This window comes from Sceloporus undulatus, chromosome 3 (genome assembly GCF_019175285.1).
Source record: "Sceloporus undulatus isolate JIND9_A2432 ecotype Alabama chromosome 3, SceUnd_v1.1, whole genome shotgun sequence".
Classification (NCBI taxonomy): Eukaryota; Metazoa; Chordata; class Lepidosauria; order Squamata; family Phrynosomatidae; genus Sceloporus; species Sceloporus undulatus.
Window position 1 is genome coordinate 79,961,059 of NC_056524.1, and position 13,976 is coordinate 79,975,034.

At 38.8% G+C, this 13,976-nt stretch overlaps 1 protein-coding gene across 14 annotated transcripts in view; it reads left to right on the top strand.

Moving 5' to 3' along the window:
- The window catches only part of DMD (dystrophin), a 1,477,396-nt gene that overhangs the window by 1,302,942 nt on the left and 160,478 nt on the right, over positions 1-13,976 (top strand). For all 14 annotated transcript variants that reach the window (XM_042458881.1, XM_042458877.1, XM_042458883.1 and 11 more), the window contains one exon: positions 6,262-6,340. In XM_042458881.1, coding sequence (XP_042314815.1) covers positions 6,262-6,340 — 79 coding nt within the window. The remainder of the gene's footprint in view (positions 1-6,261; positions 6,341-13,976) is intronic.

A 13,976-nucleotide genomic window follows, 5' to 3' on the forward strand; every position in this document is an offset into this window, starting at 1 on the left:
CTTGTTTTCTGCTGCTCCAGAGACTAGGACCCGGAACAATGGATGCAAACTACAGCAAAAGAGATTTCATCTCAACATTAGGAGGAACTTCCTGACAGTTAGGGCTGTCCGGCAGTGGAACACACTCCCTCGGAGTGTAGTAGAATCTCCCTCCTTGGAGGTCTTTAAACAGAGGCTGGATGGCCATCTTTCGGGAATGCTTTGATTTGGATTTCCTGCATGGCAGAGGGTTGGACTGGATGGCCCTTGCAGTCTCTTCCAACTATATTATTCTATGATTCTATGATTCTATAAACATCAAAGTGAGTTGAACACACACATACACTAAGGTGCTTATCCCATTGGTTTATCTGGATTAAATCTTAATTCGGGCAGCATCCTGATTTTATCAGATGGTTTTTGCTGCCTAATTTGCTGCCCGAATACATCCTTGGTCCATCCCCACTTTCAGAACTGCTCTTCCCAGCTCCTTTTGGATCTGGGAGTTTTCCAGCTTGAGAAAATGGCCGGCGGAGCACTCCTGGAAGTGGGGATGAACCCAGGCTGTATTCAGATGGCAAATTAGGCAGCAAAGAAGTCTGATAATATCAGGATGCCACTTGAATTTAAACTGCATAGAGGTAAGCTAAATTAAAATGCCATAGGATAAGCTCCTAGGTTTAACTATACAAGCAGAACTAGTTTTGTCAAAACCAGAATCAAATTGCCTCTTTTTCAATGTAATTTACCCTCTGCACTAGGTTTTTTAAATAGATTAGATCATGTGCACACACAACACACAACACAAACATCCATTGTGTAAAAAACTGAAGTAGCATTCTACCATTCAGTCTTCCTCCATGACATCCAGGCCTCAAGAGAAAAAAATGAGAATAGTTCAGGGTTCTCCTGCTCAAAATAATCTAGAAAGCCCAAAGGAAGCATTGTTCTGAGCAGCCACTTCTGTTTGGATTAATTTTTATAAACAGCATAAGACAATGTTATTTGGTGAAATGTTTAGTTCACTCATTCATATTCTGCGTTTATCCAAAACTAGGGGCCAAGGCTGCTTACAAAAATGTAAACAAATTCAGATAAAAGTACATAGAAAGACATAAGTAAAGCCATACAAAAATGTTGTTAAAATGCAATTAAACTATGCATATAATTAGAACTACATGAAATCCATTAAAAAGGCAAAAGGTAGTGGTGTGATGACTGAAATGCCTTGTAGTCAGTTACTTGGAGCCTGTTAAACAGGAAATTTTTCATTTGTCAGTGGAAGGACACCAAGGAGGGAAGTCTGCTTGCCTTCTTAGATAGGGAGTTCCTAAGCCAGAGAGCAGCAGTTGAAAGTGCTCTCTCCTGTGTTCACTCTGAGTGTGCCTGCAAAAGTAGTGATACCAAGAGAAGAGTTTCCCTGAAGATCATAAGGCCTGAACGAGAGCACATACAGTGGTGTATGTTACTTCAGATACCATCAAAAAAATTCACTTGGGAAATGTGGGATTTCTTCACATTTAGAGTTGCTGTGAGTTAGAAATCAGAGGTTGAGGTCTGCCCAAAGTAAATCAAGGGAGTTTATCAGACAAGGGGAATTGGAAGTATAATCCGATGGCAATCTGAACGTAATCATGGGGTTTCACGTTATTGCATGATAACCCACTACACACAAATCCGAGCAATGGGAAGTCAGTCCGAACGCAATCATGTGGTTTCACGTTATTGTGTGATAGACTACCACACGCAAATTTGGGCAATGGCATGCTATTTTTTGGGCAATGGGGAGCCAGTTCAAACGCAATGCGTATTCACATAATTGCGCAAAACTAGCTACTTTAAGTGAATGCATTCTGGCCCCACTTTCTTTTCATTCGAATTTAAGAGAAATTCCTCCCATTTGATAAACTCCGAGGAATATATGCTCACTCTCCATTTCACCCATGGAGGATTCCTACACATTGTAGAACTAACATGACTGGACTGAAGATTGAATAGGGAAGAACTGTATACTTTTGTAGAGTAATAGAGATTTTCTTCGAAGGTTGATAATGAAAATTTGCAAAAGGCATTCATAAAGTAGAAGTAAAAATTGTTACATTTCAGGTTGTGCATATACTAGCATAGTGTACATGGTATAAATCATGTGGTCAGCATAGTGTATTGTTTGAGCATTGGACTATGACTCTGGAGATCAGAGTTTGGATTCCAGCTCATCCATGTAAGCCAGCTGGGTGGCCTTGGGCAAGTCACACACTTTCAGCCTCAGAGGATGGCAGTGGCAATCCCTCTCTGAAGAAACTTGACAAGAAAAGCCCGGGATAGCAATAGCAGCTTCACCTGAGGATCCTCTGCATAAGGGGAGGGCCCACTGTACTTATAAATTTTTAAATAAATGTTTCTAATAAAAACAAATGACCTTTTTAAAAAAATCGGGAAACAAATTATAGACGGAAGTGGTTATTTCTTTCCCAGCGTGATCCTGTTGGATAAGAGGGATGGTCCATCTTGTCATTCAGAATTGCAGTACATGTTAGTTGAATATATGAACATGTATTAATGTACAAATACACAACATATTTAGCAGTTGACACATTTTTATTTTATTTTTTTTGAAAAGTTAAAAGAAACACATACTGGTGTGTGGATTCAAATCTGTTCTCAATTACTTGTACATAATCCTACTGGATTCAATGTCTGCTGTCCAAAGATTAACACAGGCACCTGCCATTTTTTGATGTTTTTCCAGCATAATCATTTGTGGCCTTTCCTGCCATGAAATTACAATTTGTTAAGTGCCACTGAACTGGAAGGACCATGTATTAAGAGACTCCATTAGCTTATAGCCAGCAGCCTTAAACTTGTGCTGATGAGTGCAGTCTTGCAGCTTATATCTGAAAGTCTAACATTTGTTTTATTTTGATTTTAAAATTCTTTATTCTTTGTAGCAGTTTTTTAATGTGAACCTCAGTTTGAACAGCCCAATTCCTAGTAAGGCTGTATCTTTTTGCTAAAAATCCAACATGACACAAAATCTTAGAATCTCATTAATCATTGGCTGTGCTTGCCAGAATTGATAGCAATTGTGAGGATAAGAAATCTGGAAAGTGACGGTTAACTCTGTGTGGTGTGCCTTCGAGTCATTTCTGGCTTATAGCGACCCTAAGGCAACCCTATCTATCATGGGGTTTTCTTGGCAATATTGGTTCATAGGAGGTTTGCCATTGCCATCCTTGGAGGCTAAGAACATATGTCTTGCCCATGGTCACCCAGTGAGTTTCATGACTGAGCTGGGGATCGAACCCTCATCCCCAGATTTGTAGTCCAACACTCAAACCACTATGCCACACTGGCTCTCTCCATTAACAACACTGATTTAAATAATATAAGAGCAAACATAGTGTTCAGCAATCTTTGTCATGCCTAACTTAGCATTCAGAATAATAACAATTTTTAAAAGGAGGAATAATGATAGCAAAAAAGGATATGAATGAGGAAGGCAGTTGAGGAGTTTGATTTGAGAGACTTTATTTGAACTGATGAGACATAATGAAAAAGAAGACATAATGAAAAAATGGCAATAATAGTAGCTAAAAAAAGGTAAGACAAACAAGGGAAATAAAATTAAAGTTCATAAGCAAAGGAAGAAATAATGAAATAGCTGGCAATAACAGTAGCTTAAAAAAAAGGTAAGACAATGGGGGAGAGGAATAAAATTAAAGATCATAATAAAGGAAAGACAGAAAAGGAAACTGGAATGAGTGAATAATGCCTGAAATGGAGGGAAATTGATAAAGATAAGGACAAGAATATAACAGCAAAGAAATCCATTAACACAAATGGAAAAGGAGAAGAACTGGAAGGAGTGAGTTAAGAGCATAAAATAACTTTTCCCCCTGAAAACACAGCAGTTTCAAAGAGTCAAGAGGTGTGCAGTGATCAACAGCATCAAAAGCTGTATTAAAATAAAAAGATGCATATTTACTTCATCAGTTTCTATTTTGCTTACCATATCAAAAACAATATCTTGTTCATGCCAACCATACCAACAACTTCTGTCTCTCTGTACATCAATAAATAGCATATGTGCAGCCAAAACATGCAACACAATCTATACTAACAAATGTGAGACTGGATCCATCTTATTTACCATATGCATTCAACTATAAGTCAACTTCATGTATAAGTTCAGGGCAGATTTGGGGGCCAAAATTATGTATTTTGATATGACCCATAGATAATTCAAGGTTAAAACTTGGGGGCATGTAACAAAGGATATAAAGGATGAAGCCAAGAAAAAGAATGCCAAAGAACATTTAACTAAAGAGCAGTTAACTTCAGTGTGATAACTTTGCCTTGTTTTAACCCAGAAAAGCTGACAAACATATGCAAATGTCCAATTCAAATCTTTCAAAGCCCAATTCCTCTTGATGCCTCTTTGAGGGAAAAACAAAGGAGGATGCCACCATTTCCCTGCCAGGAAATCAAAAAGGTCAGAAGTGCCATGGCAGAAAAAGTAGAGGGCATCTTTTAGGTGCTCCCAGGATCAACTAAACTCATGATTTTCACCGCTCTATTCAGAGAAGGGGATGGTTCCTTTTTTGATAAGATTTAAGGTACAGTACAGTCGGCCCTCCTTATCCACAGATTTTTTTTATCCATAGATTCAAACATTCACAGCTTGAAAATATTCAAAAAAAGGATAAATTCCAAACAGCAAATATTGATTTTCTATTTTATATAAGGGACACCATTTTGCTCTGCTATTATATGTAATGGGACTTGAGCATCCATGGATTTTGTAATCTGCGGGGGATCCTGGAACCAAACCCCAGCAGATAACAAGGTCCCATTGTACTTACAGTGACTCGTGGATAAATCAACCGAAGTTTTTTGAATCAATCATTCGATTAATATTTCTAGACTTATACGTAAGTATATACAATATATCACTTGTATAAGTGAGACTGTATGCAGCAACCTCTAAGTTACTTCTAACTAAGAGGTGAAACAGACCACCTCTTTGCGCTGGCTTGGGGGTTTAGCTGCTGCATGCTCTGATTCTGCCCCAAAGCTGGCACCACTCCATCTGCCTGATGATACAGCGGGCAGCTTTGCAACATTCCAGCAACACTGCATTTATATGCTGCACACTGCAGGAGTTTCACAAGGCTGCCGCAGCAGAAAAACCAGCTTTTTGCTGGCTCAAAAAAGGAGCAGCATTTTGCCACTTCTTTTTATGTCAGAAAAAAGCTGGGTTGGGAGCATGGCATGTGATTGCCACAGCCCAACCCAGCATTCAAAGGGGCAGTGTCAAGCTTCCCCTTCAGGACCATCTGTTTCAGCCCTACGTATGTTCTCCTGGCCCAACCCCTGCAAACCCCTGACAGGAAAATTGTACAATAGTGCTCCGATCACTGACAACAAGAACAATTTTATTGATTAGTCAGCTGACCGTATCAAGAAATGCACAATACAAATTGCAAAATACAAAATACAAAATCCGAATGTCAAATACATACAAAAATAAAACTTGGTCACATCTAAAAGCTCATATAAAATTATGACAAGAGTTAGAGTTAAAACCAATACTAGCTAATAAAAGCAAATATAATGAAATAAGGTGCAAAATACATTAGACTAAAATACGACAAACCACCTAAAACAGAGTAGAAGAAATCAATAAGGGTATTAAAATGCCACAAGACCCCATTTTGTATGATAAATTGATCTCTTAAATAAGCAGCTTTTACAATAAATTTTGCAGTACATCTCACTAGGTGTAAATTCTCTCCAGAAACGAGATGGGACAATTTGACCGTGGGATCCCAGTTGGTCATGTTGACCAAAAATGGTTGTAAGTAATGGGATCTCTCCTTATCATATAGACAACAATCGAACAGGATATGTGTAATGTCCTCTACAGCTGACGCGCCACAAATACATATTCTTTTGTGGTAAGGTATTTTTTGGAATCGCCCTATTCTTACTATGGAGTTCAGTTGTTCAAATCTGGTTCTAGTGAATGCTGTTCTCTGGCTCTGTGTGTGTGTGGCAAGGGTAATCTTGCTCCAAAATCTAATCTGAAATACCTATAGTGGAAATCATGTATGTCATTATACATGCCTGTCTGGTATTCATGTCTTTAACACTGAATACGTGAATGTAACAGCATGCATGATTGTAACCAAATACTTTCTTTTCCATGTCTAAAGAATTAATTCTGAAATTTTAGACTGTAGTAGAAGTAATCATATTGTGATTATTTCCCCCTTTACCCAGGTGACCATTGAAGAGCGAATCAGACAGTTGCATGAGGCGCACCGAGATTTTGGTCCTACTTCCCAGCACTTCCTTTCTAGTAAGTAACTGCTCTTTTTTTGTTAATGTTGCTAATTTGCACTGTGCTTCTTAGGCCTTTCACCCCCTATATAGGCAGTCTTTTCAAAGACGACAGCTGATTTCTTCTCTTTGTTTAACTTTCAAAAAGACACTGCTATTAACAGTTGCATAACCCAACAGTTAAGTATCATGGTAATTTGACACCTTGATTCAGAAACCCATGCAATTAAACAGAGACCTAATACTCCCCCGCCCACTAAGGTCTTCAAAACCAAGGCCTATTTTTTTTGTAAAAAGTAGATGAGGTGACAAACTTGTATGCTGAATACAGTACCACATTCCCCAGTTGTACAGGTGACATATTGTGAATAATAATAATAATAATAATAATAATAATAATAATAATAATAATAATAATAATAATTTTTATGAACATATAACATAGAAAAGGAGATATCAGTTCTATCTGGTATTTTATGTTTAGGGTTTTTTTATTATTATTATTATTTTGATGGCAGAGCATTCAGATATATTGGGGTGGGGAAAATGCTTACCCCTTCAGATGTTTTGGACTACCAGTCCTGTAATAATTTATTACTGGTCGTGCTGACATTTGGAAATTGGAAGTCTGAAACATCCCAGGGGCTAGGGACAAGATCTCCTCCCCCATCCTTGAATGCTATAAGCTTCATGCCTGTAGTGTTTAGATAGTATAGTTGAGACATGTCTGGTGTTGTCTGATAGGCTTAAGAGTTCAACAATAATCTACCCCCCCTTTTTTTGGGGGGGGTAACATTCCTTGTTTCCAGGCTTTTTGCTACTCTAAATAATTTCTTATTCAAAAATGCATTGGCTTGAGTAATTATAGGAACTTGTTCATGAAAGTAGCAGAAGAATAGCTGGATGTGTGGAGGGGAAGAATGTAAAACTTGTATTAAATCTTGAAAGATCCGGTGCTTCTGAAGGTGCTTTGCATACAAGAGGCATTATGCTTTACTTGTTCCCACTGGAGTGAATGGAAGAATGGGAGAATGTAAATTAGCATATTTTGTGATACCACTTTCCTACATGGAAAAGCCTGAAGCAAAGAACAGTCCTGCTCAATATTGTCTGATATTTTCTGTTTGTTTGCATTGTCCCATTAGAATTTAATAGAGTCACTAAAGATTTTTCCTATTCCCATCTGCATAGCACTGGCCTGTGCAAGCCATTTCTGGGACCTCCCTTACACATGCAGCACAACTTTGAGTTGGATTGTGTTTCTTAAGACTTGCACATGTTGGATTCCATATGTGGACATTTAAATGATAAAATCTGGCTGACAGTATTAACACAACAGGGAATGGGGTCAGCAGAGATCTTTCTTATTGATGTGCTAGGTACTGCAAAAGGGAGGGAGGGAGAAGACAGAAATTATTATGCCTCTTCGAGCAGAGTAAAGGAGAATAATATAGGACTTTACCATCTCAGGATTCTGCAATAACATTTTCCTGCATATTTTGGCAGTGGTCTGATTTGGGAGAAAAAGAACTGTGGAAGTTGGGTTTTATATTGGAATAAACAGTAAAGAGATCATTTGTCTGGGCTTCGTGCAGTTCCATAAAGACTCATGTGACACGCAACAAGAAAGATGTTAAAATCAAATAGGATTGTTCACCTTTGGTAGAAATGTCTCATTAGACTCTAGTATTGTTGTACAGCACCATGTACATTGATGTTCCTATAATAGTAGAAGTAGTCATTGCTGACATTTTAGTCATAGTAACTATAAAACATTGTTCTTAATGCAGGCAGGATTAAACGAGGGAGAAAGAGATGAAGGAGAGAGGAGTGCTCAGTTGTCATGCCCCAGGGAACAAATAGATCCCAAGTTGTAGTCAATGAAGAGATATGGTTAGAATCTCAACATAGCTTTTCTAAAAGCAGTGATCCTGTTCAGCAAGAGTAGAGAAACTTTACAGTGTGGTGGGCCAGCTATCACTGCCCTACACTACTCTGAATACCAGAGGGTTGGCACATCTGGGATGTGTCCTCATGTCACTGGGACTCAGTTAGGGTTGCCATGTGAAAAATAGGACAGGGTTCCAGAATCTTTAATGGTTATGCAGAAGAAGGAATTCCTTCAGGTAAAGCATATATTGATCTTTCCTCTTCTACATACCAGTAATGAGCCCTTCAGTGCTTACCTAGCTGAAGCTTCTCTGATCAGCACTAAACTTCTCTGGACAGTGAAGGCAAGGGAGAGTGAAGTGAGAGCAAAGCTTTAGAAGTGAAATACACTCTGTAACAACACAGGCTTGCATTCAGACTCACTTAGCTCCTGCTCCCTTCAAATGGGGATGGGGATGCAAAACTGACTGAGCTATGGACTCATCACATTGTTCCTCATTTAACTTCCTCACACAGGGAAGGCAAAGATGGGCAAATCCATCAACAGGTATTCAGGACTGAGCTCTTTACCAGTTGAACACAGTTGTCTTCACTCCTCCCTCTTCTTACTCAATTGGGAAAATTCCCCAAATGTCACACTGTGAAATTTATTTTCAACCCACATGAGAAAGGTGAAGGAGGAACAAAACATCTGAGCTATGGCCTCACAATAGCCCCCCCCCCAAAAAAATGGAGGGATTGTGTTAATTGAGAAAGAGGCGTAATTTGTTCCTGGATGTTAGTGGGCAGAATGTTGGCATATTGCCTACAAAAGAAGAATTTTAATGTGGAGGTAAATTTCAATTAAAGATTGGTACAATAAATAAATGTGTGCGTGCATGTGTGTATGTGTGCGTGTGTGCTCAGTCTGTTTATAGAAGTCAGATATCTGCAGAAATACCATTAGATTTTTACTAAGCTGTTAAGTAGGATTTCAGGCTCCAACAGCCTTCTCCTTTGCATCTTTATGGGGGTAAACATATGAACAATCTCTGAGGGAGTTGCTTCTGTCATTACATTTGTTGCCCATCTCTGTGTGTCAAGACTGTACATATGAACCCAGCATACCCTTATGCATGTATCTATGGAAGCCAATGAAATGAGAGTGATAATACTGTTTCCTGAAATCATACTGGGAAATTTACTTTCAACTCACTGTGCACAAGGGATTAGCACATTATTGATGGTAGAAGGTAAAAGATGGTGCAAAAGGAAAGACAAAATCTAAGGTTTAATAACAACAACAGAATGCTATCAATTGGAAAATGGCTGTATTTTCCAGCCTAGCTGCTTCTTTCAACAATTTCCCCTCCCATATTCAACACAGATGTTTCCAGCTGGTTATTATCTCTTAGCTGGATATATGGAGTTGCTAGTTCTCAGCTATGGTATCTCTAATTACAATGCCTGCTTTTAAAGATGGAGCTGAATCCATCCACAGCCTGCATAGCATTACTGAGAAAGACTATTATATTTGTGTCCCACTGAGATAGGAGAAAACTGATGCACATAACTGCTTATTAAAGAATTTTACTCTTCAGAATGTCCTTCTGTGAACCCCCTAAGAATCTGAGAGTGATCAAGCACTCATGTAGATATTATATACAGCCATGAACTCTGCACTGAAATGGTGACAAAGACAAGGAGCCACAGCACAACAGATGCTTCAAAAATGGCAACTAAAAACCATTCAACTCAGCAGTGAGGGGAAAAGGTGGTTATCTCTTGGACAGCCATTAAGAGGCATGTTTTCCTTTGAAAAATTACTTGAAACAGCTTTAGAGCAGCAAGAGAAATTGAAAACCAGTGTTTGAAATCCATATCTTTGGCCTATTGTACTATGATTATAGGAAAGTAAATAGCAAAACTGTATTTAAGGGATTGCAGTAGTGGAATAGGGCATGGATATAGGATAATGGGCTCTTGCTGCTTGTTTGATATATAACAGGGAAACACCAACCAATTGATGATGACTTTTTATTTCCAAAATAAAAGAGATTATGTGCTGATGTTGTATTAGAATTGCTTCACTGCTGTTATACCAAATAATGAATGAAGTAGGTGTAGCCACCGGGCATAACAAGCTTCGGCTGTGCAATACAATATAGTATTATTGAACAAGTGAATTGTAATTGCTGTCAAAAACAAACGTGAATTTTATAGCCAAGAAGGAACAAATCTGTTCTTTAGAAAGTTCATTTTCTTTAAAAAAAAAAAAGTAGAATGTGATATTAAGAATAAATTGATTTTACAGGTAACAATTCCTTTTTGTAAGTGGCTTCCCAGGCTTCCCATCTAAATGGCTTTTTGACAAATTATGTATATGCAGGTGGGTGGAGTGGTAAAAAATTTTGTGGTCTAAAACTTTTTTAAAAGATATATATATATAAATGTGACTATCCAGCTGAACCACATTCACACTGTATACAGACTCTAAGTTGAGATCAATTCCATTTTCGGAATCCACCGACGTAAGATCCTAACATTTTTTGCATCCACAGATTTACAACCTGAACACCACCAGGGATCCCTACCTAGAGGATAAGATGTAATACAATAATACTATTATCTACTTAAATATGTTGGTGATAGAGTGTCCTTTGTTTTTCATCCACCAACCATGCAGCAAAAGCTGGTGTGGGGAGGGGGCCTTTTTCTTAGCCTCCATGAAGGGAATCCAGATGGCTTTCTGCTTGGCCTGATTGACCAAGTAGTATCATGTGATGGGGGTGATTGCTGAGGCTATGTAAGCCTGTTGCCCACTCATACTGTGTCCTTATTGATTGTGCAACCCACACACCCTCCCACAGTGCATTGTGAGCATTACTGGTTGTCTCTGGGCCTGTTAATTTTTTCCCCTTTACCTGTTTTTTCCCCCATACCCTATACTGTATCTATTGGGACTTTTACAATTGACTTGAGTTGGTGTCGATAAATAGGTCTCCTTTGGCAGTAGAGGAGAGAGGAGAGAAGATATTAAATCGGTGTACACCTTGACACCCCACTCAGGTAGAGGGTTGGCCTCTGCAATTGCCTCCACAGGGCAGGAGACCAGGAGGCGTAGGAAAGAGAATGCCCATGGGGCTGATCTGGGGTTTACTCTTTCTTATAATGTCACAAGTGTATAAGCCCTCCAGGTTTTTGCTTTCCAAAGATGACCAGCAGAGATAGCAACCAATCTCTTTTGGATAGCCCTAGAAACTACACCAAAATGGAATGAAATATATCCTCTTTGGGAAGGGAAGATCTCTGTACTAGGGCACAAAGGCTGTTGGGGAACAAGAATGACACCTATCAGATAAAAGTGTCTTATATGAATATATCTCTATCTGACCTGAGCTCCCATTACCCACTACCAATAGATCCTTCATACCAATTCAACAGGCTACGTAGCAATGGAATGAAGTTTAGCTTATTTCTGGGGTAGGTAGAAAGAATGAGTGGAAGTACAGTGAGGGAAACATATACAGATCTCTCTGCCGAATAACAAGCATTTGAGGGCAACCTAAAAGAATTGAGAGAAAGATGTCCCCTTGCTGCTGTGATCAAAAGCAAGCATATCTCTGAGAAAAGAGGTCATAACAGAAAGAGCAAGGGCCTGACATTGAGGTCACAGGAGGGCCCTGAGAAAGCAAGATTTGTAATAAAAAGAACACACATAATCTAAGAAAAAGTATTTGTAAGGGCAAAGGCCTGAGGAGAAGCATAAAAGCAGGGTTATATGGCTTTTTATATATCCTTTGGAACAAATGCCACTTTGAAGTTGCCAATACCAAAAAGAGACTAAGAGGAGGAAAAAAGTTGACTTATAGCCCATCTTAGGCAGAGTACAGAAACAGCAGCTTGAGGAAAAACTAGCAGTGTTTCCTAAGGTTGTGGCACTTGTATTGGGGTTCACATAATCTCCTCTTGCATTGCTTTACAGCCTTGATGTTGGACTTCCGTGTTAATGATCACTTACCCGTCCACAGATTCTACTGCTGGCTGCAAATATTGTGATAGCTTTATAGGCTCTTTTTATACAATAGGCCATGAGTTTAATCAAGGGAATACAATATGAATATTTAGGCCCAATTTAAAAGTCACATTTAACATAAAAATAAAAGTCTGGGACCATTTCACACAGCTCAGATTTATACTCATATATTAAAATATTTATTGGGGCCTGGAGAAGTGGCTATGGGTTGGATTGTTGCCTCTAGGACAAAGGCAGTGAAGGGGAACCTTTACACAGACATGTAAATACACTTTAACATCCCACTCACAATGCAGGCAAAATTGCCAACCCCTTGATTTTCCCATGGTTTAATGCAAAAAACTATTGACTGGTCAATCAAAACAGGACAGGAAATAACTTCTACGACATGCTTGGCCTCTTCTAGCATTCAGAACTCAGGACTGTCACTTTAATGATTGCAGATGTCTGTAGCACATACATGCTCATTGTTGCAGCCACACTAAGTAGCATTCCTATGAAAGTATTGAAGAGTTAATCCTTTAGGAGGAATGATACTCAGCATGACTTCACAAAGTCCATATGAATGTGGTACAGAAATGATGAGTCACTGTACCTTTTAGTCTCTGATACCCAGAAAATGTCAATGATAGGAGTGTCTTTACTCATAGGTTAACTACACTGAAAGACAATAATCCTTCCACTGAGCAGAATAGTGATGCATATCTTCCAAGAACTACAGTGTGTGTTGTATGCCTTCAAGGCATTTCTGACCTAAGACCACCCTAAGCCAACCTATCATGGTGTTTTCTGGAGGTTTGTCATTGCCTTCCGTTATAGTTTGTTGCACAAGCCACTGCGTCATGCTGGCTCTCTAAGGAGTAGAGAGAGTTCCTGCTTTTATTATTTTGAAAAGTTGACAATCTGGGCCAGGTAACAGTGTGAACAGCCAGCAGATGGTCTGGCTTCAGTCTGGGTAAAATCCAAAAAATCTGGCAATGCAGCAACATTATAATTTGTCCTCATAGGAAATTCAGATGCCTGGTTTCCTAACATGTATATTCGGGAGGGGTGGGGGGTGTACATTCAATAGATGTACTAAGTTTCTATGTATATAACTGGCTGAGAGCAATTTAAGATTCAATGTGTTCGTATTTGTTCATTGAGGATAAAGCCAGAGAGAGAGAGAGACTGCAAAGGAAGACAAAAAATTGATCTGCTTAAATCCCTGATGAGCCCCAGTATTTCTGACAAGGCACTGGTGCTTCATAATCATTTCTACCAAGTTGCTCCAAGGCCTTATCCTTGGAGCAAATGATGAATGAAACAATTGTTTCCTAAAATCCTGATATAATCTTAAAAGGGATTATATTTCCAGCCACCAAAAGAAAAAGGTGCCTTGCCAATGTATCTCTTTTCTCGGTACTGTGGGAGCAATTATAAATGATTACTGAAAGCACAATCACAATTTAAATCCATTTTTAAAGCAACAACAGATTATATACTAAACTAGGACTTGATTGTAAAACTTTTTTACATATGCTGCTTAGCAGTACAGCAATCTTGGATGTAAATTTTAAGGCTCTAAATAAAGCAAATGCATAACAGAATTGCACTAGCAGGAATTTTCCCTTTGGCCCCTCCTAAAAGATATTTGAAAATCCTACCTTATTCAAAGTGGAAAGGACCTAACCTTTATTCCTGGCAATTACAGTTCCAAAAACTGGCCAGTCTTGTGAAAAGAAAGCAAAATTATTGACAGCTTCAGGTT